The 23,810-nt window shown below is 53.4% G+C and overlaps 2 protein-coding genes across 2 annotated transcripts in view; both read left to right on the forward strand.

The window, feature by feature from the left end:
• The first annotated feature begins 426 nt into the window (after positions 1–426).
• Positions 427–13,471, forward strand: KIF3C (kinesin family member 3C). Its single transcript, XM_072332548.1, has 8 exons — positions 427–1,901; positions 6,013–6,114; positions 6,247–6,369; positions 6,786–6,904; positions 8,000–8,116; positions 8,317–8,425; positions 9,668–9,843; positions 10,380–13,471. Exons 1-8 carry the CDS (start codon positions 492–494, stop codon positions 10,471–10,473), a joined length of 2,250 nt encoding a protein of 749 aa, XP_072188649.1. The 5' UTR covers positions 427–491; the 3' UTR covers positions 10,474–13,471.
• An 8,470-nt stretch (positions 13,472–21,941) lies between these two features.
• The window catches only part of ASXL2 (ASXL transcriptional regulator 2), a 76,322-nt gene continuing 74,453 nt past the window's right edge, over positions 21,942–23,810 (forward strand). Inside the window, exon 1 of the mRNA XM_072332391.1 lies at positions 21,942–22,153. Coding sequence (XP_072188492.1) covers positions 22,097–22,153 — 57 coding nt within the window. The 5' untranslated portion in view covers positions 21,942–22,096. The remainder of the gene's footprint in view (positions 22,154–23,810) is intronic.

Raw genomic sequence — 23,810 nt, forward strand, 5'->3', positions numbered from 1 at the left:
CATTCCTGCATCCCAGCCCCACATCACGTTCAGCATCCCGCATCCCATTCCCACATCCCATTCCTGCATCCCAGCCCCACATCACGTTCAGCATCCCGCATCCCATTCCCACATCCCATTCCTGCATCCCAGCCCCACATCACGTTCAGCATCCCGCATCCCATTCCCACATCCCATTCCTGCATCCCAGCCCCACATCACGTTCAGCATCCCGCATCCCATTCCCTCATCCCCCCCCCCCCCAACCACAGAACTACAGCTCCCGACGTTCTCAGCCCCAGCCAGAACCGCGGCCGTCTCAACTCGCGCGCGCGCGCTCGTGTGCGCGTGCGGACCCGCGCCCGCGCCCCCGCGCAGCCAATCATCCGCCCGCCCGCCCCGCGCAGCCGCCGCGAACCCGCGCCCCGCCGCCGCCGCCGCCGCCGCTGCCGCCGCCCGGGGCCGCGGTGGGCAGCGGGCAGCGGGCAGCGGGCAGCCGGGGTGCGGCCACCATGGCCGGGAGGACGCGGAGCGGCGAAGCGCTGCGGGTGGTGGCCCGCTGCCGCCCCATGAGCAGGCGGGAGGAGGCTGCGGGCTGCGAGCGCGTCCTGGAGCTGGAGGTGAAGCTGGGCCGGGTGACCATCCGCAACCCCCGCGCCGCGCCCGGAGAGCTGCCCAAGACTTTCACCTTCGACGCCGTCTACGACGCCAGCTCCAAGCAGGCGGATCTGTACGACGAGACGGTGCGGCCGCTGGTGGACTCGGTGCTGCGGGGGTTCAATGGCACCGTGCTGGCCTACGGGCAGACGGGCACCGGCAAGACCTACACCATGCAGGGAGCTTGGGGGGACCCCGAGACGCGCGGCATCATCCCCAGCTCCTTCGAGCACATCTTCACGCACATCTCGCGCTCGCAGAACCAGCAGTACCTGGTGCGAGCCTCCTACCTGGAGATCTACCAGGAGGAGATCCGCGATCTGCTGGCCAAGGACCAGAGCAAGAAGCTGGAGCTGAAGGAGAACCCCGAGACGGGCGTCTACATCAAGGACCTCTCCTCCTTCGTCACCAAGAATGTGAAGGAGATCGAGCACGTGATGAACCTGGGCAGCCAGGCTCGCTCGGTGGGCAGCACCAACATGAACGAGCGCAGCTCCCGCTCGCACGCCATCTTCCTCATCACGGTGGAGTGCAGTGAGACGGGGCCGGACGGCCACGAGCACATCCGTGTTGGGAAGCTCAACCTGGTGGACCTGGCGGGCAGCGAGCGGCAGAGCAAAACGGGCGGCCCTGGAGAGCGGCCCAAAGAGGCCTCCAAGATCAACCTGTCCCTCTCTGCTTTGGGCAATGTCATCTCGGCGCTGGTGGATGGTAAGAGCACGCATGTCCCATACCGGGACTCCAAGCTGACCCGTCTGCTGCAAGATTCACTGGGTGGCAATGCCAAGACCATCATGGTGGCCACCTTGGGCCCGGCGTCGCACAGTTACGAGGAGAGCCTCTCCACCCTCCGGTTCGCCAACAGGGCCAAGAACATCAAGAACAAACCCCGGGTGAACGAGGACCCCAAGGACACGTTGCTGCGGGAGTTCCAGGAGGAGATCGTGAGGCTGAAGGCGCAGCTGGAGAGGCGCGGCATGCTGGGCAAGAAGAGGAGGAGGAGCAGCCGGAGGAAGAAGGCGGCGGATGGGGAGACGGCGACGGAGAATGAAGGGGAGGACGACAATGAGGATGGGCTGGAGAAGAACATGGAGAACTACCTGCAGGAGCAGAAGGAGAGGCTGGAAGAGGAGAAGGCCGCTATCCGCGATGACCACAGCCTGGTGAGCGAGGAGAAGCAGAAGCTGCTGGAGGAGAAGGAGAAAATGATCGAGGACCTGCGGAAGGAGCAGGAGGCCACCGAACTGCTGGCCACCAAGTATAAGGTATGTGTTGTGTAGTGCTGGTGCCAGTGGGTGATACTGGGTGGGACCTGGTTTGCCTTGGGACACTTGTGGAGTGCTTGAGTTGGTGGCCAAGTGAGATGGCAGTGACCAAGTAGGGTGGTGATGCAGGATGACCAAGCAGAGTGACCAAGCAGGATGACTGAGCAAGGTGACCAAGCAGGGTGACCAAGTAGGGTCACCAAGCAAGGTGGCCAAGTAAAGTAACCAAGTAGGGTGATCAAGTGAGGTGGCCAAATTAACCAAGTAGGCTGGCCAAATAGGGTAGACAGGGTAGGGGTAGGGTGGCTAGCAGGGTCCCCACATAAGGTGCCCAAACAATGTTCCCAAGAAAGGTGGCCAAGAAATGTGACCAAGTGGGGTAGTTAAATGAGGTGGCTTGTAAGGTCACACAGTGCTTGAGAGGTGGACAGGTAGGGGTGATGAAGCAGGATGACCAAACAAAGTGACCAAGCAAGGTTGCAAGCCAAGGTGATTAAGTAGGGTAGTCAGGTGAGGTGGCTAGCTGGGTCCCCAGGAAGGGCCTGCACTCAGCGTGCCCAAATAGTGTCCACAAGGAAGGTGGCCAAGCTGGATGACCAAGCAAGGTAGCCAAGTGAGGTGGCTATCAGGGTCCCCAAGCATGGTACCAAAGCAGAGTCCCAAAGCAAGGTGACTGAGAAATGTCCCCAGTCAGAGTGCCCAAGCAAGGTACACGAGCATAGTGCTCAGGGAAAGCCCCATTCCCCTGGGCAGTGTTGGACTGAGGTCGCCCACAGGCACGTCCTGGCATTGTGGGGGGGGACCTTATGTGGGGGGTGCCAAGGGTGCAGGGCAGGCAGGGACACCCAGCCATGCTTGCTGATGACACCAGCATGCTGTGCTGTGCTCCAGCTGCTCGGCACAACAAAGCAGCTCACGGTGGAGAGAGGGAGTGATGCTGCACGTTGGGACTGCTGCCTCCAAGCAGCGCCGGGAACACACCCAGGGCTCAGGGATGCCCAGGGATGCACCTGGCTGCAGGGATGGCTCTCCAGTGCTGAGATGGGAAGGAAGCCTGGGTGTCCCAACACACAGCATAGCAGCCCTGTGTCATGCTTTGGGTTACATCGCCAGGATTTGGGGGATTGGAGGAAGGGATGCTGGGGCAGGGCTCCGGGCCAGCGCTGAGCTCCCTGCTGTGCTCTGGCTACAGGGAGGGTTCCCTGCCTCACAAGGGTGGTGACAGCACAGAGATAGGGTCTAGCAGCCCTGGAGACATGTGGCTGTGCCCAGGGGTGCATGACACACTCCAGCCATGGTGCTGCACCACTGGCAGCTGTCCTGCAGTGTCTCCTTGTCCGGCACAGCACAGTGGGTCTGGCTCAGGGCCACGGCCTGTCCAGTAATTGCTGAGTAATGAGGCAGGGATGGAGGTAGGATGACTCTGCATCCCCTTCCTTGGCCTTCAGAGCTTCCAGTTGTGGGGGGCCAGCCCAGGGGTTGTGGGGAGGGCATCACCCAGGGGACAAAACCGTGATGGGTGCAGGACAGGAGCAGTGCAGGGGGCTGCCCATGCATGGATGATACATGCAAGACCTGTACACATCCATGTGGACACGGGGTCTGTTGCACCATCCTGCTCGGACAGATGTGCACCGTTGCAGGCAGACAGATGTGCACTGTCCTGCTCAGATGGATGTGCTCCATCCAGAGGAGGCAGCAGCCTCCATCTCAAAGCAGAGCTCCCAGCATCTGCCACATGCATGATGTGGCCGTGGGGGGGACGGTGCCATCGGCTGTAATGTCAGCACCACAATCTTGGGAGCTCAGGGCGCAGGCGAGTGCTGGAGGAGTTATCTGGAGGCAGGAAATGGGTTGCAGTGAGAGGCTTAAGGGTTCATCTGTATTAAGGAAGATTGAGCGTCATCTTCATCGCAGTAAACAAACACTTCTGCAGGGAGAAAACAACAGGACCAAAAAGCTATTCCTGCAGCAGCAGGGTGGGGCAGAGCTGGCTGTGGGGTTTTATGGCCCCTCTCGACCCCATAGCAGCTCACCATCGCGTACTGCAGGCGCTGCATGCCAAAAGTACCCATGCAATGGCTGGGAAGGGAGAAAAAAAATATATATAGGAGAATAATAGGGAAAATGCAGTATTGCCCCAGATAATTTACATGCAGCTCTGTGGGTTTGCCCCAGAAACCTCCGTGCCCAGGAGATGCTGTCCCCCCTTTGCACCACGTCACCACCCGCGTGTCTCCTGGTTGCTTGGAAACAGCAGTGAAAGGGTCCCGGGGGGGCACAGCCTTTGTCACATCCTATGGTCCAAGGGTGTGTGCAGATGTGTGGGTGTGAATGTGTGTGTGTATGCACACAAATGCCAGCACACGTGGGCGTGCGGATGTATGCGTGCAGCGGTGTAAATTAGTGTGTGCTCACGTGTGAGCAAATGTTGTGGACATGCAGAAATGTGTATGTGCATGTGAGCATGCATGTGTGTGTGTGTGTGTGCTCAGCGATGTGTGTGCACAGCTGTGCGATGGGGAGCATGTTTTCCCTGGGGAGGGGGAAGGGAAGTGCAATTGGGAGGGTTGGGGTGGGATGGAACAGGATAGGGAGGGGTGAGATGGGTTGGGATGAGGTGAGATGGAGTTGGATGGGATGGGGTGGAATGGGTGGGGGTTGGGATAAGATGAAATTGAGGTGGGATGGGATGGGATGGGACAGAGTGGTGTGGGATGGGATGGGATGGGATGGGATGGGATGGGATGGGATGGGATGGGATGGGATGAGATGGAGTTGGATGGGATGGACTGGGGTGGGAGGAGATGGATTGAGATGAGGTGGGGTGGGGTGTGATGTGATGGGGCGGGGTGTGGGGTCAGGATGGGATGGTCACAAGGAAAGCAATGTCAGCCCCCAGTGTCCAGCGCAGTGCCATCCTTCGGGCATCCTGGCAGAGCTGGAGTTCAAATCAGGAGCACTGTGGGATGCAAACTGTGCTTGGGATGCACTTTTCAGCTCAGCTTGGCACAGCTCGGCTTGGCTCAGCTCAGCTGGGGCGGATGGCCCGGCGCCGTTCTGCACTGCCGGCAGCTGCTGCACATCCGTGGCGCCCCGCGGGCTTGCAGCTGTGCGGAAGGAAGTGGGAGTGAGGCAGCCCTGGGTTTGTGCCAGCAGCCCCGGCCACGTCCCCATGGAGCCGCATCCATCAGTACAGTGAGCAGGATGGGGTTAGGGGGGGGCTCAGAATCACCAGACTATATAATATCCTGAGTTGGATGGGACCCTCAAGGACCATCCAGCCCAACTCCTGGCTGTACCAGAACCACTCAAACCCTGTGTCTGAGAAGGGTGTTTTTGACCCCTTGGACAGTACATGGTGGAGATGCTGGAGGAATCCTGGGCATGTATAGAGACTAGAAGGAGCTGTCCTTGAGAGTAGCCCTGCAGAGAAGGACCTGATGGATTAAAAACTTCTCATGAGCCATCAGTGTGTTCTTGTGGCTTAGAAAGCAAATGGTATCCTGGGCTCCATCAGAAGAGGGGTGGCCAGCAGGGACAGGGAGGTGATTGTCCTTCTCTGCCCTTGTGAAGCTGCAGTGCTGTGTCCAGGTCTGGAGCCCCTGGTACAAGACAGGGAGCTGTTGGAGGGGGTCCAGAGGAGGCCACAAAGATGGTCATAGGGCTGGAGCACCTCTCCTACGAAGAAAGGATGAAGGAGATGGGCTTGTTCAGCCTGGAGAAGAGAAGGCTGTGGGGTGACCTCATTGCAGCCTTCCAGTACCTAAAGGGAAACGATAAACAGGAGGGGAGTCAGCTCTTTACAAGGGTAGGTAGTAACAACAGGGGGAATTTGTTTGAAGTTCAAGGAGGGAGGGAAGATTTAGTTTAGTGAGGTGCTGGAACAGCTGCCCAGAAGGGCTGTGGGTGCTCCATCCCTGGAGGTGTTCAAGGCCAGGTTGGATGGGGCCCTGGGCAGTCTGGGTTGGCATTAAATGGAGAGGTTGGTGGCCCTGCGTGCTGCAGAGAGGTTGGAGCTTCATGATCTTTGAGGTCTCTTCCAACCCAACCATTCTGTGATTCAGTGATTCCATGAGATGCACTGACCCACCCCATCTGCCCTCCCCAGGCCATGGAGAGCAAGTTGCTGATCGGCGGCAGGACCATCGTGGACCACACCAATGAGCAGCAGAAGATGCTGGAGCTGAAGCGGCAAGAGATAGCTGAGCAGGTAGCATCCCATCCATCCCAGTCCCAATGGACTGGGAGCATCCATGGGGCCAGAACGTCCATGGTGGGGTTAGGGGGTCTGTGGGGTGGTCGGTGCCCATCCCAACTCTGAGCAACCCTCCCTTGGTTACAGAAACGCCGAGAGAGGGAGATGCAGCAGGAGATGCTGCTGAGGGATGAGGAGACCATGGAGCTGCGGGAGACCTACACATCCCTGCAACAGGAGGTGGAGATCAAGACCAAGAAACTGAAGAAGGTGAGAGATCCAGGGGGGGCTTCACTTGGGTCGGGAGGGACGTGGAGTTGCCTTTTGCTCATGTCTCAAATTTGGGGGCATATGTCCTGCCCTCTATCCATAGGAACTTGATGCCCTGGAGGAAGCTCCAGGCCTGGTACTGGGAACACCTGTGCCACCTTGCCCTGCAGACACTCATGTCATTATGCCCTGGGGTCCCCTGTGCCACCAGGGATGCTTATGTCACCATGTCCTGAGGACACCAGTGTCACCATGCCTGGGGGTCAGCCATACCACCGTATTTTGGGGACATCTGTGCCATAAGGAACACTCATGCCACCATGTCCTGACGACTCCAGTGCCACTGAGGTCGCCCATTGCACCACTCCCTGGGTACACCCATGCCACCAGGGCTAATGCAATCTCTCTGGGGACAGCTGTACGCCAAGCTGCAGGCTGTGAAGGCAGAGATCCAGGACCAGCACGACGAGTACATCCGTGTGCGGCAGGACCTGGAGGAGGCACAGAACGAGCAGACACGGGAGCTCAAGCTCAAGTAGGTGCCATCGGTGTCCCCTCAGCTGGGCAGTGATGCTGAGGTCCCCCTGCCCCCCACTCCAGCCCTAGCAGTGCCACTCAGAGCATCCAGACTCACATCTGGGGCCTGCAGGAGATCCCTGCGGAGGAGGCAGTCATTCTCTTCACTATCTTACCGCAACCAACCCAGACATGTATAAATATTTTAACGTTTTCGTGATAAAATATTTAAAATTCTGCTCGAAGCACAATTTTGTGTCCAGTTTTGCTCCGCGCCCTTTGGAACGTAATTAAAATGCTTTAAGAGCGTGCAAAACCTCAGTCAGCGACTCATCCATTCAAAACTGCTTTCTGCAGCTTCTTCATTTGCCCCAAAGCAACGTGGCAAAAAGCGGAGGGGAAAAAAAATCCCTTCAGGGTCAGTTTTAAGGCGTTTCCTCTCATTTTCTCATCCGGCAGCTCTGCTGTGGGCTGAGAATCATGCAGACCCTTCTGTGTTTTGCTGCTGCAACAGTGGGGCCAGTTTGGATTTCCATTCCACTGAGCAAAGGGGTTAGGTCTGAGGTGCTCCCGAGGAGTCCTGGGTGAATCGGTGCAAAATGCATTGCAACAGTGCAAGCTGCACTGCGAGTTGTGTCTTGCAGCCTGTGTTTCAAAACGCATTGTAAATTGTGCCTTGCAGACTGTAGGCCATACGTCACAGACTGTATTTTAGTTTCATTTCAGACCGTGTATTTCAAACAGTTGCAGGTTGCATTGCAGACCGTGCATTGCAGACACTGCCTGGGGGTTGCTAAGGAAAAGACCGTGGGGTTACACCCTGAAGGCAGCATGCAGAGCTGATGATGTTTCTTCTGCTCCTCTCTGAATGACAGTCTTCCTCTGCCCTTTCTCTCCTGCCTCTGCTGGATCCCTGGCCCCTTCCCACCCTCTCCGTCTTCCTTTCCTCCCCATTCATGTTTTCACCCCCCATCTGCTTTCCGTATCCTGGCTCCTCTCCTGACCTTTCCTCTCCACTCCCTTTGCTCCGCTCACTGTGCCTTGTCCTGTTACCTCCCTCCTTTCCACTCTGTCCCACCTGCCACTCCTCTCTCCTGGCCTGTCCCTCATTCAGGTACCTGATCATCGAGAACTTCATCCCACCAGAGGAGAAGAACAAGATCATGAACCGCCTCTACTTTGACTGCGAGGAGGACCAGTGGAAGTTCCAACCATTGGTGCCAGCTGGCGGGTGCGTGTGGGCATGGGCAAGGGCTGGGGACACCACTGGGTTGGGCAGTGCAGTGCCACCACCCATGGGACATGGGGAAATGATGGAGATGCCCATGGGTGGCACCAGGGTGGTCTATTGGATTCCATCCTGTGCTTGGGGAACTCAGTGCTGTCATTCATGTTGTCTAATGGGTGTTCCTCTCTTAATTTCCTTTTCAGGAACAGTAACCAAATGAAGAAGAGGCCAACATCTGCAGTGGGGTATAAGAGACCCATCAGCCAGTATGCCCGTGTGGCCATGGCCATGGGATCACATCCACGGTATCGGGTAAGGGAGGGGACACTGCTGGTATGTGCTGGGGGACAAGGTGGTGTTGGGTCAGTGGGGAGGATGGATGAGATGAATGAGTGGGTAGGTGGATGGATGAATGGGGTGTTTGGGAGGATGGGCTTCATGGGATGGATGGAGTGGATGGAATGGGTGGATGGATGGATGGATGGATGGATGGATGGATGGATGGATGGATGGGTCAATGGGTAGATGGATGGATGGATGGATGGATGGATGGATGGATGGATGGATGGATGGATGGATGGATGGATGGATGGATGGATCAATGGATGGATGGATGGATGGATGGATGGATGGATGGATGGATGGATGGATGGATGGATGGATGGATGGATGGGTGGGTGGGTGGATGGGTGGGTGGGTGGATGTGTGGTTGGGATGCATGGAAGGATAGGGTTTGTGGGATGATGGGGTGGACAGGATGGGTGGATGGTGGGATGGAACAAATAGATGGATGGGATATGTGGATGTGTGGATGGATGGGTGGATGGAAGGGTGTATAGATGGATGGATGCGTGGGTAGGGTAGATGGATAGCTGGCATATGAGATGATCTTAAAGGTCCCTTCCAATCCAAAGCATTGTATGATTCTGTATATGAATGACTGGGGTGGGTAGATGGGGTGACTGGATGAATGGGATGGGTAGGCAGATGAGTGTATGGTTGGATGGATGAATAGTATGGGATGGATGGGTGGAATGATTGGATGTCTGGAGTGGATGGATGAATGGTTGGGTTGTGTGGATGGATGAACGGATAAGGCAGACGGATGGACAGTGTGTACGGATGGATGGAGTGAGTGGATGAATGAGATTAATGGCTGGGTGGATGGGTAACAGCTCCATGCAGCTGGAGAGAATGTGGGGTAAATAAGCTCATGAAGACTGGAGATGATTTAGGTAAAGCTTCAAGCTTTGTGAGCCTTGGTCTCATTTGGCTAGGTCAGCAGCACTGTCTTTACCAGCCAGCCCTGACTGAGTTGTGGGCTTGCTGCCTCTGCCAGCTCACGCAGCTTGTCTGAGGGCTGAAAACATTCAGTTTTACTTTCCAGTGCTGTGAAAGACCACAACAGCCTGAGCAGAGCAGGATGCAGCTGCAGCCAGAAGATCTCTGTCCCTCAGGGTATTCAGCCTCTCAGCCATGTGGACCTACATGAGATGTGCTTTACTGTGCCATAACTCTGCGTGTTGTCTTTCCCTTTGCCCCATCCTGCTGCAGGCTGAGAACATCATGTTCCTGGAGCTGGACCTCTCCCCTCCAGCAGTGTTTGAGTTTGAGCGGAGCCGGGACCCGGCTGAGCAGGACCCACGGGCTCTGCACCTGGAGAGGCTGATGCACCTGGACAGCATCCTGGAGCGACCAGCAGCCTCCCGGGTGAGGAAGTCCCGCTCCTGGTGAGTGATCATGTGGACATTTGGGCACTGAGCTGGGACACTGGATATGGGACAGTGCTGGGTTGAGGACACTGCAGTCGAGGGGAAGCTGCAAGAGTGCAGGGCAGCCTGGAAGTGTTCCCCGTCTTTAATTGGAGACAGGTTTGGGGTCCAAGGTAGGGGTTGAGGCTGGGTGGGCCTTCAGGTCCCTTCCAACTCAAACCACTCAGGGATTCTGTTCTACTGGCACAGTCTGCCATCCCTGGAGGTGTTCGTGGACCATGAAGATGTGGCACTAAGAGGGCGGTGGCATGGTGGGGTGGGTTGAGGTTGGACTTGTTCTCTGGTTCTCTAAAAAACAGGATGATGATACAGTATATCACCATGTACATATGCCCAGGATGGTCATATACAACATCCAGTGCTGCTCAGAGCTGGGTTTCCATCAGTGCTGCCTACATAGCAAGTCACTGAGAAAACAGCAGGATTTGGGGGTGGAGATCAAGAAAGAGGAAGCAGAAGAAAAGCGTTTCTTTTTCTGCTTGTGCCACCCCCAGGTGCCAGACACCGCGGTCGCTGCCATCCTCCACCACACACGTGGCCCTCGCTGCTGGCTCCCCACGCACCTCTGTGACACCGGCACAGGAGTGATGGCCCCAGGACCCCCAACCCCAGGACCCCCAACCCTAGGACCCCCGACACCAGGACCTTTTGGCCCCAGGACTGTGGCCACCTCCACCCCAGGGCCGTGCAGTGTCCCCAGCGGCAGCGTCCCGCCGCCTTCAGCTACTTATGTGCACTGTATGTGTGTGAGATGCTCCCAGCAGCTCTGAGATGGTGGGAGCCGCCCTCTTCATCCTCTTTTCCCCAACACACCCTTCCCAAGTCTGGATCTGTCACTTTATTTATTTAATGTATTTATTTATGGAGTGGTTGACGAGCAGCTGGAATGTGCTCTCGCAGGACACCGAGCTGGGTCAGCTCTGGTGCTCTGAGCCCCCTGGGACCCCATTGGCTTTGACACAGGATGAGGTGGCTCCGGATATTCCTTGCTGTGTTCATTGGATCCCACCAAGTTTGCCATATGATTCATGCTTGTGGCAACTGCTACAGGACTTCAGAGACTTCCCAATGGCAGACCCTTGTGCTGAGCTTGTCCAAGACCACAAGGAACACTCTGGACTGCATCGGTGCTGGTGGCAGTGATGTCTCACTGATGTCTGGACACGGCTGTCGCTCCGCAAGTGCCAGCTCCATGCACCAGATGGGCTGACAGATTCACCAACCAAGTCAGCCCTGTGCAGCTCTCCTCTGGATAGTGCTGCACTGAGGTCAAATGGGGTCTGGAGGACATATGGTGATTTTATGGGTTGCGGAGCGGTTGCTAATGGATGTGAAACGGGTAATGGGTAGGAGAGGGGTGAGCAGTGAGGCTCTTTTAACTGGCACAGAGCATTTGAAACCCATCAAATCAGCATCTGCAGTTGAGATTGAGTTGTGCTGCAGCATCCTGATGAACGAGGGAGCAGCCTCCTGGTCTAGGAAGGAAGACATGGGTCTGCAAAGAAGCGAGTGCTGGAGATAGTCACTGGGTGGGCAAGCTAAGAGATTACAGGTGGGGGCAGTGTTTTCTGCATGCAGGACCTCATCTAATTTCCAGGGAGGGTGGGAGGGGAACTTGCACTGATGTGAGGGAAGCACTGGGGGCAGCTGCTTTGGACCAAGTGCCACCTAATGAGGCCAGGCTGGGGTGTGCTCCTCTCCTGACCCATCTCCTCTTCTACTGAGGTCTTCTCCCTTTGCCCTGTGCTGCCCTGTTTTGTGTTTTCTAATCTTTGCTTCTGCTGCCATCATCCCTTCCTTGCCTATGTCCTATAGCTGAAGTCTCATCCCCCCAACCCAGAAAGCTGCAGCCAAGATGAGAGCCTGTGTGTTGCTGACAGTACTCGGTGTGTTCCCTTTGAGTGGCCATCTGGCTTCTTGCAGAAGTTTGCTGTTAGAAGAACCATGGGATAATGTGTGGGGCAGCGTGATAAAATGTCTCATGAGCTTGCCCTGAAATCCTGTATGTAGATGGGAACTCAATAGTGAAAGCTGCCAGTTGGGTAGGGGAAGAAATTCCAGGGAAGGACAGTCAAGCATCCAGCACTATCCTTTTGTCCAACCTTCTGGTCATCTTTATGCCTGTCCTTGTGTCCAACCTTTTCCCATCCTTCTGCCTATCTTTCTGCCCAACCTTCTGTCCAACCTGCTTCCCATCCCCATCCATCCTTCTGCCCATCTTTCTGCCCATCATTCTGCCCATCCTTCCCCACTGTGTGAGCAGAGCACACAAGGAAGCAGGTTTAGGAAGCTGGGTCTCCTCCATGACTGGTGGCGAGTTCCTTCTGCCTACAGACACTGGGTGGTGGGTGGTGTCCCTGGAGTTGTAAAACAAGTGGATGGGAGATCCAGCTCCTTCCTTCTTTTAAAGGACGGCCGCTGGGATGGAAGATCAGAAAGTAGAGATCTAAGAAAGGGGAGGAGCTGTCTGCATGGCATGGCGGCGTGGCGGGGATGGGTTGGTGATCAGACTCCATGATCTTAGCGGTCTTTTCCAACCTTAATGATTCTGTCATTCTGTGGCAGCCTGCAGGAAGATTTTCTCCCATCCTCCTCGTTTTCCAGTTGCGCCAAGTTCCTTGACATCCAGGCCAGCAACTCACTGAGCCTGGGGATGAAGAACCAGAAGAGCTCAGGAGCCATCTGTTCTCTTTCCACCGTGATGACCCCAAGCATTGGGTAGAAGGAAGCCTATGGGAACCTGCTCACATCTTGGGGAATGCACACCAGGGTCTCCCATGGTGGCTGTGTGCTGCCCTGCTCTGGCTTTGTCTTATTCTGCCCACGTCCAAGCACTGCTTCGATGCCTCCATTGCATGTGTAGGTCCAGAACCTCACTCTGTGTCTTCATGCATTGCTCCGACCTCAGCCTTTCAACACAAAGCCCCAGGGAGGGCTCGGAGATGGGAAGGGGTGAGAGTGCTGTGGCACTTCCCCCACCCCGCAGCCTCACGGAGTCGCTGCAGCAACCTCAGATGTATATTTGTAATGTTCTTTGTTCTTTGTATGTTGGTGCGTGTGTATTTACATATGAATGTGTGTAGGTGTGTGTGGGTGTGCGCGCACGCGTGTGTGTAGCCAAGGGATCTGTTTACCTTCGATGTGAGTGATTGTACAGGGGGGGTCGGTGGGCTTTTTTTTTTCCTTTTTTAGTTATTTTTGGTTTCAGGTTCTTCTTTTTTTGGCAGGGGGAGGGTAGGGGGGAGGGGGGGCCTGTCTTGGATTGATTGACAAGGTGAGGGCCTTGATTAGGACCAAATTTTTGTGCCTGTTGCTATGGTGATCTATTTAGGAATCAAAAGTTTACTGTATGGTGGCCCATCCTTGTCACTCTATACATACGAATATACAGGACATATTATAAATATATATATATTATACATACTGTATGGAGAGAGGTCATGAATCTCACCCCCCTCTGGCTTTGGATGGACACCTCTTCAATATTCTGTAATGTAGCTTTGACTCGGTGCTGGATGTGACCAGAAAGCTCCAGCACTCCTCCAAAAACTGGCAATGACACCAATAAAAGAGTGAGCATCATTGCACGGAGTGTCTGTCGCATCCTTCGTCCCCAGCTCTACGCCTCTAGCACGTGTGTAGGCATTGGACTCAATTGTCCTTGTGGATCCCATCCAACCTGGGATGTTCCATGGTCGAAGCAGACAAAGTGATGGCTTTGCTATGCAAGAGGGCCTTATAAAGAGCCAAGTGTGAGCTCTGTGAGTACAGAGAGGCCCATTGTTGGTACACCACAATGATCATCCAGTTTCAACCCCCCTGCTATGTGCAGGGTCACCAACCAGCAGCCCAGGCTGCCCAGAGCCACATCCAGCCTGGCCTTGAATGCCTGCAGGGATGGGGCATCCACAGCCTCCTTGGGCAACCTGTGGAAGATGAAGGAAAGGATGATTCATTCCACACCAGGAAACAAAGAGGAAACAAACAAACAAACAAGCAATGAAATGATTTTCTTTTCCTTCAGTCTTCGCTGAAAAGGTCAGCTGCAATCAGATGGCTCAAGATAAATGTCAGTGATAAAGGGCTGCGAACCCAGGCTAGAAAGTGGTAGGTCAAGGACTACTTGTATAGGCTGCATGTTCCCGGATCAGCTGGGTTGGATTAAATCCATGGATGCCCTCATTGCAGTTCACAGATATCAATGATTTGAAGGTGTTAACAGGTTCAAAGAAATGCCAGGTGAAGGGTGTATCGGGGCACAGTGCTGACAAGACCAAGTGGAAATCAGGGTGTTGAATCCTAAATGGTTCTATTGATGGTCTTAATTAGGTTGGATGGGGTGGGTAGCTGGTTGTGCGGATAGGCAGATGGGATGGATGAGTAGGGTGGGTGGGTGGGTCTGAAGTTGCACCAAGGGAGGTTTAGATTAGTTGCTAAATGGAATTTATTCATGGAAAGGAAGGTGAAGCACTGGAACAGTGTTGGAGTCCACATCTCTGGAGATACGGATGTGGTACTGTGGGACTCAGTAGGTCAGGTTGATGGTTGGACTTGGGGATCTTGAAGGTCTTTTCCAACCTGAATATTCCTATGATTCTATATTTGCAACGAGTATCTATGTGCTCCAGCTCTGATTAATTTTGCTTAGTGATTCCTTCTTGTTTGGAATTGGTTCAGTGTTTTTACAGTTGCCTACTGCAATGACAACATGCAGTAGATCTAGCAGCAAAGAGAATCTTCTCATTTAAGTTAGAAACAGCTCCTGTACATCTGCGAGTCCAAGATGCTACCCAACAGTGCATGGAAGATCTCTCTCTTTGCCCACTCAGCTTGCACTTACACTAAATCCCAGCATTGCCTTTGGTATTCAGATTCCCCTACGGATGGAAATCCCTTCAAAGACCAGCTGCAGAGGAACCACAGGCAGCTCATGTGTCCCCAAGGGCCAGAGCAGAGGGTGTGCGTGGTGTGATGGAGCAGATGGCTCCAAAGGAGAGCTGCACATCCTGCAGCAGCTACCAGCAATTACAGCTCCCTGGGGAGCATCCGCTGCTGCTTTCAGGCTGTTGCAAGATGGTTTTAGCATCCTGTGCCCAAATCCTGACCGAAAGCATAAGAATCAGCTGTGGGACAGGGGTAACTGATTACAGAGCCGCAGCTAATCCCTCCTCCCCTCCCACTTGTGAGTGATGGTCAGAGGTTCTCCCAAGAGCATACAGAGAGGGCATCAAGACCTTTGGGGCCCTCAGGAGAGCTGCTCCCGAGTCACTGTGCTGAGCTGCTCCTTGTCCCAGCTTTCCTACCACCAAAACAGCGCAAACAGCTGTTAGCATCTTCGTACAGTACCCCGAGATTGACTTTTCAGTGAGGTTTCAAGAGCGAAACGTTTTTACTGTTAAGAAGATTTTGAAGCACGTCAGCACAGAGGTGCCCAAAGCAGCTCTAAAGCTGAGTGTGGACTTCTCCTACAAAAGCACCAAGCCTTTACATCAAGAAGGTTTGAGTTTTTCTTGTTTCTGTGTGGTTTTTTTTCCTGTTCCTTGACACTCTGAGGACACCCTGTGGACTCTTCCCTGTACTGCTGTGCTTCTCCTTCATCCCTTCAGCGCGGATTTCTACGGCAGCAGAAGGATATGTTGGTTACTTGGAACTGTTCTGCCTCTACATTTGCTGCCCATGTGTCCTCCATTTCAGAGACGTACCCTTAAGCAAGCACTGAGCGTTGCCAGCCATCAACTCCCCATGGCATTCCGTGCTACAGATGGGCAGCGCTTTACATCCCGTCCTCCAAAGAAATGTTGGCACGTGAAAGGAAGGAAAAAAAGCAGGATATAAACATTCTTTCTCCTTTGTGAGCTCTGAGTGCTTTCCCCCATTGGAGTTCCCCAAGTAAAACCACCCAGAACCCACCAAACAACTGGAAGAGAGCACTGGTGATTTCAGAGGCAAAGTATTGGGCTGTTCTGTACGCCTGGAGACCCCGTGGTACTGTTAGGTTTGCTTAGCAGGAGGATGGAGCTTGAGGTGGCCATGCTATAGAACAGAGACAACACCTGCATAGCTTATGGGGAAAACAACAGACTTCAGAGGGTAAAGTCATGGTCAATAGTCAATATTCCATTCATTATTGAGATATTGGGGCAAAATCTTGGTTTAAAACTTAGGCTGAATTTTGTTGGTAATACTGCCTCAAAGCATGGCTCCTGGAAAGTCATAGATTTGGATTATCCCCTGGTGGCCATGACCACCAAAAAGCCTCTCCATACTGAATGGTGGGGACACTGAGCAGCCAAAGGTTTTCATGGCAGCTCCAAGTGCACGTGGGCTCAATAACCTTCGGGAAATACTTTGTGTAAGGAGGGGAAACCTTGGAAGGCATAAAGAAAATAAAAGAGGTGGGCACTCTTTCATGGGCTGGAGACAAATATAACCCCTGAAAGCACTGCAAGAAGCCCGTGAGTGCTTTTAGCCCCAGAGATCTGTTCTGTTTGTTGGAATCACAGAATGGCTTGGGTTGGAAGGGACCATGAAGATCATTGAGTTCCAGCCTCCTGCTATAGACTGGCTGCCCCTCACCACTTCAAATTGATGAGGGTCCCATCCAAACTGGCCTTGGGCACCCCCAGGGATGGGGACATGAGTAAACTGAATGCATTGAAAGGGATGGATGCTCATCAGGAACCAAGCCCAGCCCCCACGGTTACGTGTCCACTGGAATGTTTTGTGCACTGGAGAGCACGCAGCACCCTGCTGTGAGCTGTCATAAGATGTAGCCCAACCGAGTGTGATGGGATGAGCTGAGCTATCTCAGAGCTCTGCAACAGAAGCCAGCGGTGAATTCGGACCGACGGAGCCCAGTAGGATGACTCACAGTGCTCACTGCTGGATCCTTCAGCTAAGTTTGGAGCAGAAGAGAAAAGCAGCAGAGCAACTTCCCTTGCAAAGGGAGAAGCAATCACATGAAGGGCCCTTCGTCCTGTGCAGGAGGAGGGTTTTGGCTGGAGGAGACACCACAGTGCAGTGACCGACCTATTAACATGCCCCAGAATCCAGCCTGAGAGCACCTGGTGCTTTGTGCATCACTTCCCAAGGAAATGGAAACAGAGCTTGCATCCTCTTCATGGAAACAGAACAAAGCAGTCTTATTGTTTGTCGTTATCATGCGTGACCATCTTGTATGCGTGAACAAAACACCAGACCTGCTCTCATCTCTCCCTGATTTCTGGGGTGCTGATGCAAACTGTGTGACAGGTGAGATCACCCACCAGCTTTGAGCTTTCACGTGGCTGGAAGTGAACCCAAACCCCATCATTGTGGATAGTGGAAGCGCATGTGAAGTCATTCCTTCTCTCGTCTTGTTCTGGACTTGCGCTCAGGAGGAACTGCAGCGGTTGTTGAGAGGAAGACGTGGTTATTGGATGGATAATTGGAAATTTATACTAAACAGAGCAAACAGAGGAGATTTCAGGTGAAGCCCTACAGGATTACAGCTCAATGACCCAGGGCTTCCAGGAGGACTTTTCTACTCACAGCCTGGCAGAGCAGCCTTTCTGAACAGGTTCTTATAGACATTCCATGCACAGAGGGCTTAATGTTAAATACCAAGTTGACTTATCAGGAGGTATTTCATGTCAGATGGGATTTTGACTAAACAGAGTGCTGCACCAATGAACTGAAACCCCAACAGAAATGCCAGCAGCATGCAGCAGTTACAGTGTACCACTGCATGACAATACAGATGTGATCTTCATTACCAGCCTCCAGAACACACTCACCACCACAATATTAAGTATCCATGATTTCTACAGAGGAATATGAAGGTTGAAACCATCTCAAGCCGTCTGGTCTTCTTATAACTCTTGTTGGTTGCCCAGTTTATATGCTCTGTGTGGGGCTGAGCCATGCACAAAGTTTCCCATTGCTGGGAAATTCTCTTTTCCTTTCCCAATTCCATGAATTCAGATTGGAAACATTTCTTCTCCCAAAGAGCAGTGATGCAGTGGCACAGCTGCCCAGGGAGGTGGTGGGGTCACCATCCATGGAGCTGTTCCAGAACTGTGGGGATGTGGGCAGTGGGCAATGGGGAGGTTGGACTGAGGTTGGGCTTGGAGATCTTGGAGGTCTTTTCCAACCTGAAAGACTCTATGTAGGATTCTATGGCTTTTATGAAAATCCTTGACTCTGCAGACAACCCGAATGGCAGCACATTGTACCAACCACACGGCTAAGGAGGAAGAAAGGTCAAGAGGTTGCCAAGAGGTTCCCACTTTCAGCTGGGAATTTCCCTTAGTTTAATTTTTTGCCAACTAACAGACACTTTTCTCTACTGATGTGGGGATTGAGAAAAGCTGTAAGACAGGAAATTCAACCAGCACTTAGGGGAATAATTGGTCTCCCCCTTCCTGAGGCTGAAATTCAATCCAGTCTCTTTACTCCCTGCTCCTCTCTGCTCTGTGCCTTTCCATGACAGACTGCGGTGGTCTGTGAGGCAACAGGCAGCACCGGAGCCGGTGCTAAATGGATTCATACAATCATGGAATCATTAAGGTTGGAAAAGACCTTTGAGATCATCAAGTCCAGCTGTCAACCCACCACCACCAAACCAATCATAGAATCATAGAACCGCTAAGGTTGGAAAAGTCCTCCAAGGTCATCCAGCCTGCCCGTCAATCCAACACGGTCATGTTTCTCCCTATCCTTCCATGCTTCTTACTCTTTTTTTTTAATGATTGACTTTCTAAACAATTTGCAGCCATCTTAACGCCAGTGTCGATCTCCAACCTTCCAATCCTTCTTCAATCACCTGTAGTACCAAAGGCACAGTCAACTCGTCATTGCATCTCCTGTCCGTGGCACAACGTCTTTGGGAGCACCTGGTACACACCAAGAGGCAAGCAGGGAGAGGTGTAGGAAGGTCTGTGAGCAACGCTGAGATGTCTGCAGGGTAAAAGGAGGAGCCCAGGAGATCCTCAGATTGCTTGAGACTTCAAAGCTGAGTTAACAAACTCTCTTATCAGTACTAAACAAAGTCCTTCCTTCAAAAGGAATGCTTTCCTCTTCTTTATATGATACCCTCCGTAGGCACTCATCAAGGAGACGGAACATCTGGCTGCAAGTCTGCTGAGGCTGAAAATGGAAGGCTTCTCCTGCTGGCTTTATGCTTTTTTTTCCTAATCGCCCTGCCAGGATTGCAAGTCTCAGGAGTGAATGATGCATCGAGGACACCAGAGCCTTCCTAGTGACTCACCTCAAAGAAAGGAGAGGTATCTGCTAGGAAAAAATGTGGTAAAGGGGCCTCAAAAGGGTACTTACATGTGATCCGTGAGCTCTTATTGCACTGAGCATGGACGCTAACAGACAGCAGAGGAGATGTCATGCATGCCAAGATGACAGTCTGAGGCTCACTGGGTAAACCAAATGGCATAATGAAGGACCATGCTTCTGTCTTCTGCCCTGCAGAGTGGTCAGACATTGAGATGGGCTGCCAAGGAAGGTGGTGGCGTCACCATCCATGGAGGGCGCTCCAGAACTGTGGGGATGTGGCACTGAGGGACACAGTGAGGATGGAGGGGTGGGCTGGGCTTGGACTTGTGGATCTGAGAGATCTTTTCCAAGCTGACTGACTCCATGATTCTAAGAAGCCAGCACCTCACTCCTGTAAATTGCCTGTATTGCTTTTCTCAGCTTCCTTCGAGACTGCAGGCAGCGCTTTGCAGGAAGATTTGGGTTCCTGGTTTTTGTATCGCTTTCACAACTTAAAATACTCATTGCAAAGCTGTGCGGTAGCCACATAACCACCCCCCACCTAAAGAAGCCATCTGCTCCTTGTTTGGGCTTAGCAGCAGTCTGACATTTGAATGTTCATTTTCCTGGCTGGAAGTCTCAACCTGAAATCAGCCGACTGCCTGCTTGGAACCTGAGTTCAGAAATAGGAATTAATCGGCCCTCTCCATTCAGTACTTCAATATTAATTCCCGCTTCATACACGTGAATTATTAAAGCTTAATGATTCGAACGACCTCGCTTCTCATTTTGCCAAAGCAGGATGCTGCTGGGTTCGTGCACACTGAGGTCAGTCTTTCCTTTCTCCATCAGCAATGAAGCGATGCACTCACAATGAACTCTGCTTTGCTTCCTCACGTACGGCTCCAAGATAAAATTAGCTCTGAGGACAGTGACCTCTTGAGAGCAGCTGGCCAGCCCAGCTCCTTGCTGGGGGAACATCTCTAACAAGCTGCAATGTGCACTTCAGCTGCAACGCTTCCTGCCACAGCAGTGGCTTCGATAACGACCGAATTAGAAGAAAATGGAGCAATATTTTTTTTGCCATAAACACCAACAGCTCGATTCTGTGGCTTGCACAGCTGCTTTAGAGGATGGAGCAGCACAGAGCATGAGTTGCAGAGGTGCTGATGCGCAGCCTCTCAGAAAGCAGCCAGATGAGTGCAGTTCCTGCCTGATCTCAGGGCTTTGCTCCTTCTGAAGGAGGACAGAAGAGGCCCTGCTCTACAAAGGCAGCTTTTCTGGGTTCAGGAACTGGGAAGCATCGTGCTGATGAAAGGAGCTCCATTCACCTGGTGGTCGGCCATGAGCAATGCCCAGGGGTCGGTACTGGGGCCTGTCCTGTGTCAGCTACAAATCAAACTCTGCTCTGCTCTAGAAGTCATTTTTTACCCTTCTAAATGGTTACCATTTTAATCCTGAGCAGGCTTCAGATGCAGAGAGGAGAATTCAGGCCAAGTTGTCATGTTCCTGTGTGACTTACTCAGCTGTATCTCACATACATGTCAGTCTGTACCCTTGTTCTGCTTTCAAAAGATCTTTTATGATGGCAGGCTGACTTGTAACAGACATTGGACCGGACTGCCCTGTATTTAAAGGAGTTTTCAAAGCTGAGGGACTCAGCTTCCCAACCTGTGGGATAGGAATGCCACCTGGAGCTGTGTGGAGATAATGGTGGAGATGATGGTGGTGATGATGGGGAGATGACAGGGGTGGAGATAAAGATGGTAGAGAGATGATGGCGATTATGGTGGTGGTGGAGGGATGATGGTGGTGGAGAGATCATAGAATCATAGAATTATAGAATCATAGAATCATAGAATTATAGAATCATAGAATCATAGAACCATAGAATCATAGAATAGCTTGGGTTGGAAGGATCAAGTTCCAAACCCTCTGCTATAGGAAGGGCCACCAACTTTAACACCAGCCCAGGCTGCCCAGGGCCCCATCCAACCTGGCCTTGAACACCTCCAGGGATGGACGGGGCATCCACAGCCTCTCTGTGCAGCTGTTCCATCACCTCAACACTCTCGTAGTGAAGAACTTCGCCCTGACATCCAATCTAAACCTTCCCTCCTTCAACTTAAAGCCATTTCCCCTTGTCCTATCAAGATGGTGGCGGTGGGTTGCCACCCTATGGGAAGATGCGGGATGAGGGCACCATACAGTGGAAAACAAGACTATGAGAGCAGGAAGCAGGAGGGGAACAGGCAATGTTTGTCAGTTGTGATGGATGGATCTGATGACCTTAGAGGTCTTTTCCAACCTTAACGACCCTTTGTTGGCTGTATGACTGCATGGCTCGGCTGTGGGAAGAAGGCGGCTATGGTGGCCACTGGAGAATGGAGAGCCAACACTGGGAGGCCTTTGGGGATGGCAACAAGAAGGGGAACCCAGTGTCCCTCCTTACAGATGGTGACTGGGTGGGGTGGTGGTGGTGACCACCATGATGAAGGGTTGGTGGCCAAAGGGGGGTCTCCTGGGAAGGAAGGTAGCAGCGGGGAGGTGGTGGTGGCAACTGGAGGCAGTGGGGGGGGCGGGGAGCCGGAAGCCTTTGGTGGCAGTGGGGGAGGGGAGCTGTGGGAGGGACAAGGGCAGTGGGTGGCGCTGGGTGACGGTGGGGGGGGGAGGGGACCCGCAGGCGGTTGGTGGCACAGAGGGGCGGGGCAGCGCGCATGCGCAACCCTAAGGGGGCGTGGCTTCCTTTCGCCTAGCCCCGCCCACCCGTACAGTAGGAGGGGTCACGCGGCGGGGTCACATGACCGCGGCGCTGTACAGTCGGGTCCCAATATGGCAGCGGCGGCGGGCGCGGGGGCTGTCGGGGTTGGGAGCGCTCTGTCTTGAGGCCGCCGCCGCTCCTCGTCGGGCGGGTGGAAGGAAAGAAAAAGCGAAAGAGTCACGACCTCCCACCCCCAACGCCAGCGACATGAGGGAAAAAGGGCGACGGAAGAAGGGCAGGACCTGGGCCGAGGCCGCCCGGACGGTACGTGGGGCCTTGCGGCGGGAGGGCGGCGGCCCGGTCCTGTAGGCGGGGGGGGCTGAAGCGGGAGGCGGCCGCTGTGGAGGCCGGGACCGGCCGGCAGCGGGTCCGTGTGTCAGTCTGGGGGCTGGGACGGCTGCTGGGGTGTAACGAAGAGTAAGTGGTGCTCAGGGGTGGGTAGGCGTGTGGCTGAGGGGGCAGCGTTTAGTTGCTGTTCTTGGATGGGGTGATGGGAAGGGGCTTCTGTGGGTGAAAACAGCTGCACGTGTGCCTGTAAACTTTATGCATGTGCCTGTGTATGTTTAAGTGTGTTATATATTCGTGTATATTGGTAGGAATGCTAATGATTTTTAAGGCTCTTTAGGGTCATAGGGCCACTGGGGTTGCAAAAGACCCCTCAGATTACCAACCACTGCCCATGTCCCTCAGTGCCACATCCCCATGTTCCTTTAACACCTCCATGGATGGTGGCACCACCACCTCCCTGGACAGCTGTGCCACTGCATCACCACTTCTATAGAGCAGGAATCGTCCCTGTAATCCAACTTGAACCTGCCCTGGTGCTAGTGCTGTTATTTCTTGTCCTTTGCTCATCTGAAGTTCAGCTCGACTTTTGCAGCCTCAGGTGGAGTCGCTTGGGGTGGACAGGAGGTGAAAGCAGCTTGAGTGCTGCAAGTCCAGGTGGGAGGCTTGTCAGCTTGCTTCTTCCTGTGGCACTTAGGAACGTGGTTTAATGGGGGAGGGAGGTGGTCGTGGTGGGGTTGGTGGTTCAGTGTAAAAGATCTTGGAGGTCTTTTGCAACTGCAGTGATTCCATGGAGTGTGCCCATAAAAAAGGGCAAGAAAACTGGTGAAGGTTCTGGAGCACGAGTGTTATGAGGAGTGCCTTATGGCAACTGGGTTTGTTCAGTCTGGAGAAGAGGAGGCTCAGAGTAGACCTTATTGCTGAAAGGAGGTTGTAGCAAAGTAGGGGTTCAGCCTGTGCTCCTGGGTAACAGCAACAGGATGAGATGGCATCGAGTCGTGCCAGGGAACAATCAGGTTGGATATTATGGATATTATGCTCTCCAAAAGAGCAGTGATGTGCGGTGATACAGCTGCCCATGGTGATAATGGGATCACCATCCCTGGAGCTGTTCCACAACTGTTGGGATGTGGCACTGAGGGATGTGGGCATGGTGAAAATAGGCTGCCAGTTGGATTTGCTGACCTTAAATGTCTTTTCCAACCTGAATGATTGTATGATTCCTATTCACTCAGTGCTGTGAGGCTGGAAGTATTTCCAAACAAGTCATGTGTGATGATTTTTCTCTGTGTTTATGTTGTATTAATGCCTTTCCTCAGTTGTGGAAGGGACAAGCAAGTTGCCTTGTATTGTATGAACAAGTTGCTGACCCCAGAAGGAGAACTTGAGGGTGACAGCCCTGAACAGGCTGCCCAGGGAGGTGGTGGAATCTCTGGAGATATTCAGACTCACCTGGACACTTTGCTGTGCAACCTGCTGTTGGAAACCTACTTAAGAGGATGGGACTGGGGGATATTCTGAGGTCCCTGCAGTTCTGGATTCCTGCCTGCTGATTTCTTTTGTTTCAGTCTGGTTTGGGGCTGGCTTTGGTGTATTTTCTCTGAGCCTGTTGAGTTGGGTGTAGAGAAAGGGATCT

This window comes from Excalfactoria chinensis, chromosome 3 (assembly GCF_039878825.1).
Source record: "Excalfactoria chinensis isolate bCotChi1 chromosome 3, bCotChi1.hap2, whole genome shotgun sequence".
Lineage (NCBI taxonomy): Eukaryota > Metazoa > Chordata > Aves > Galliformes > Phasianidae > Excalfactoria > Excalfactoria chinensis.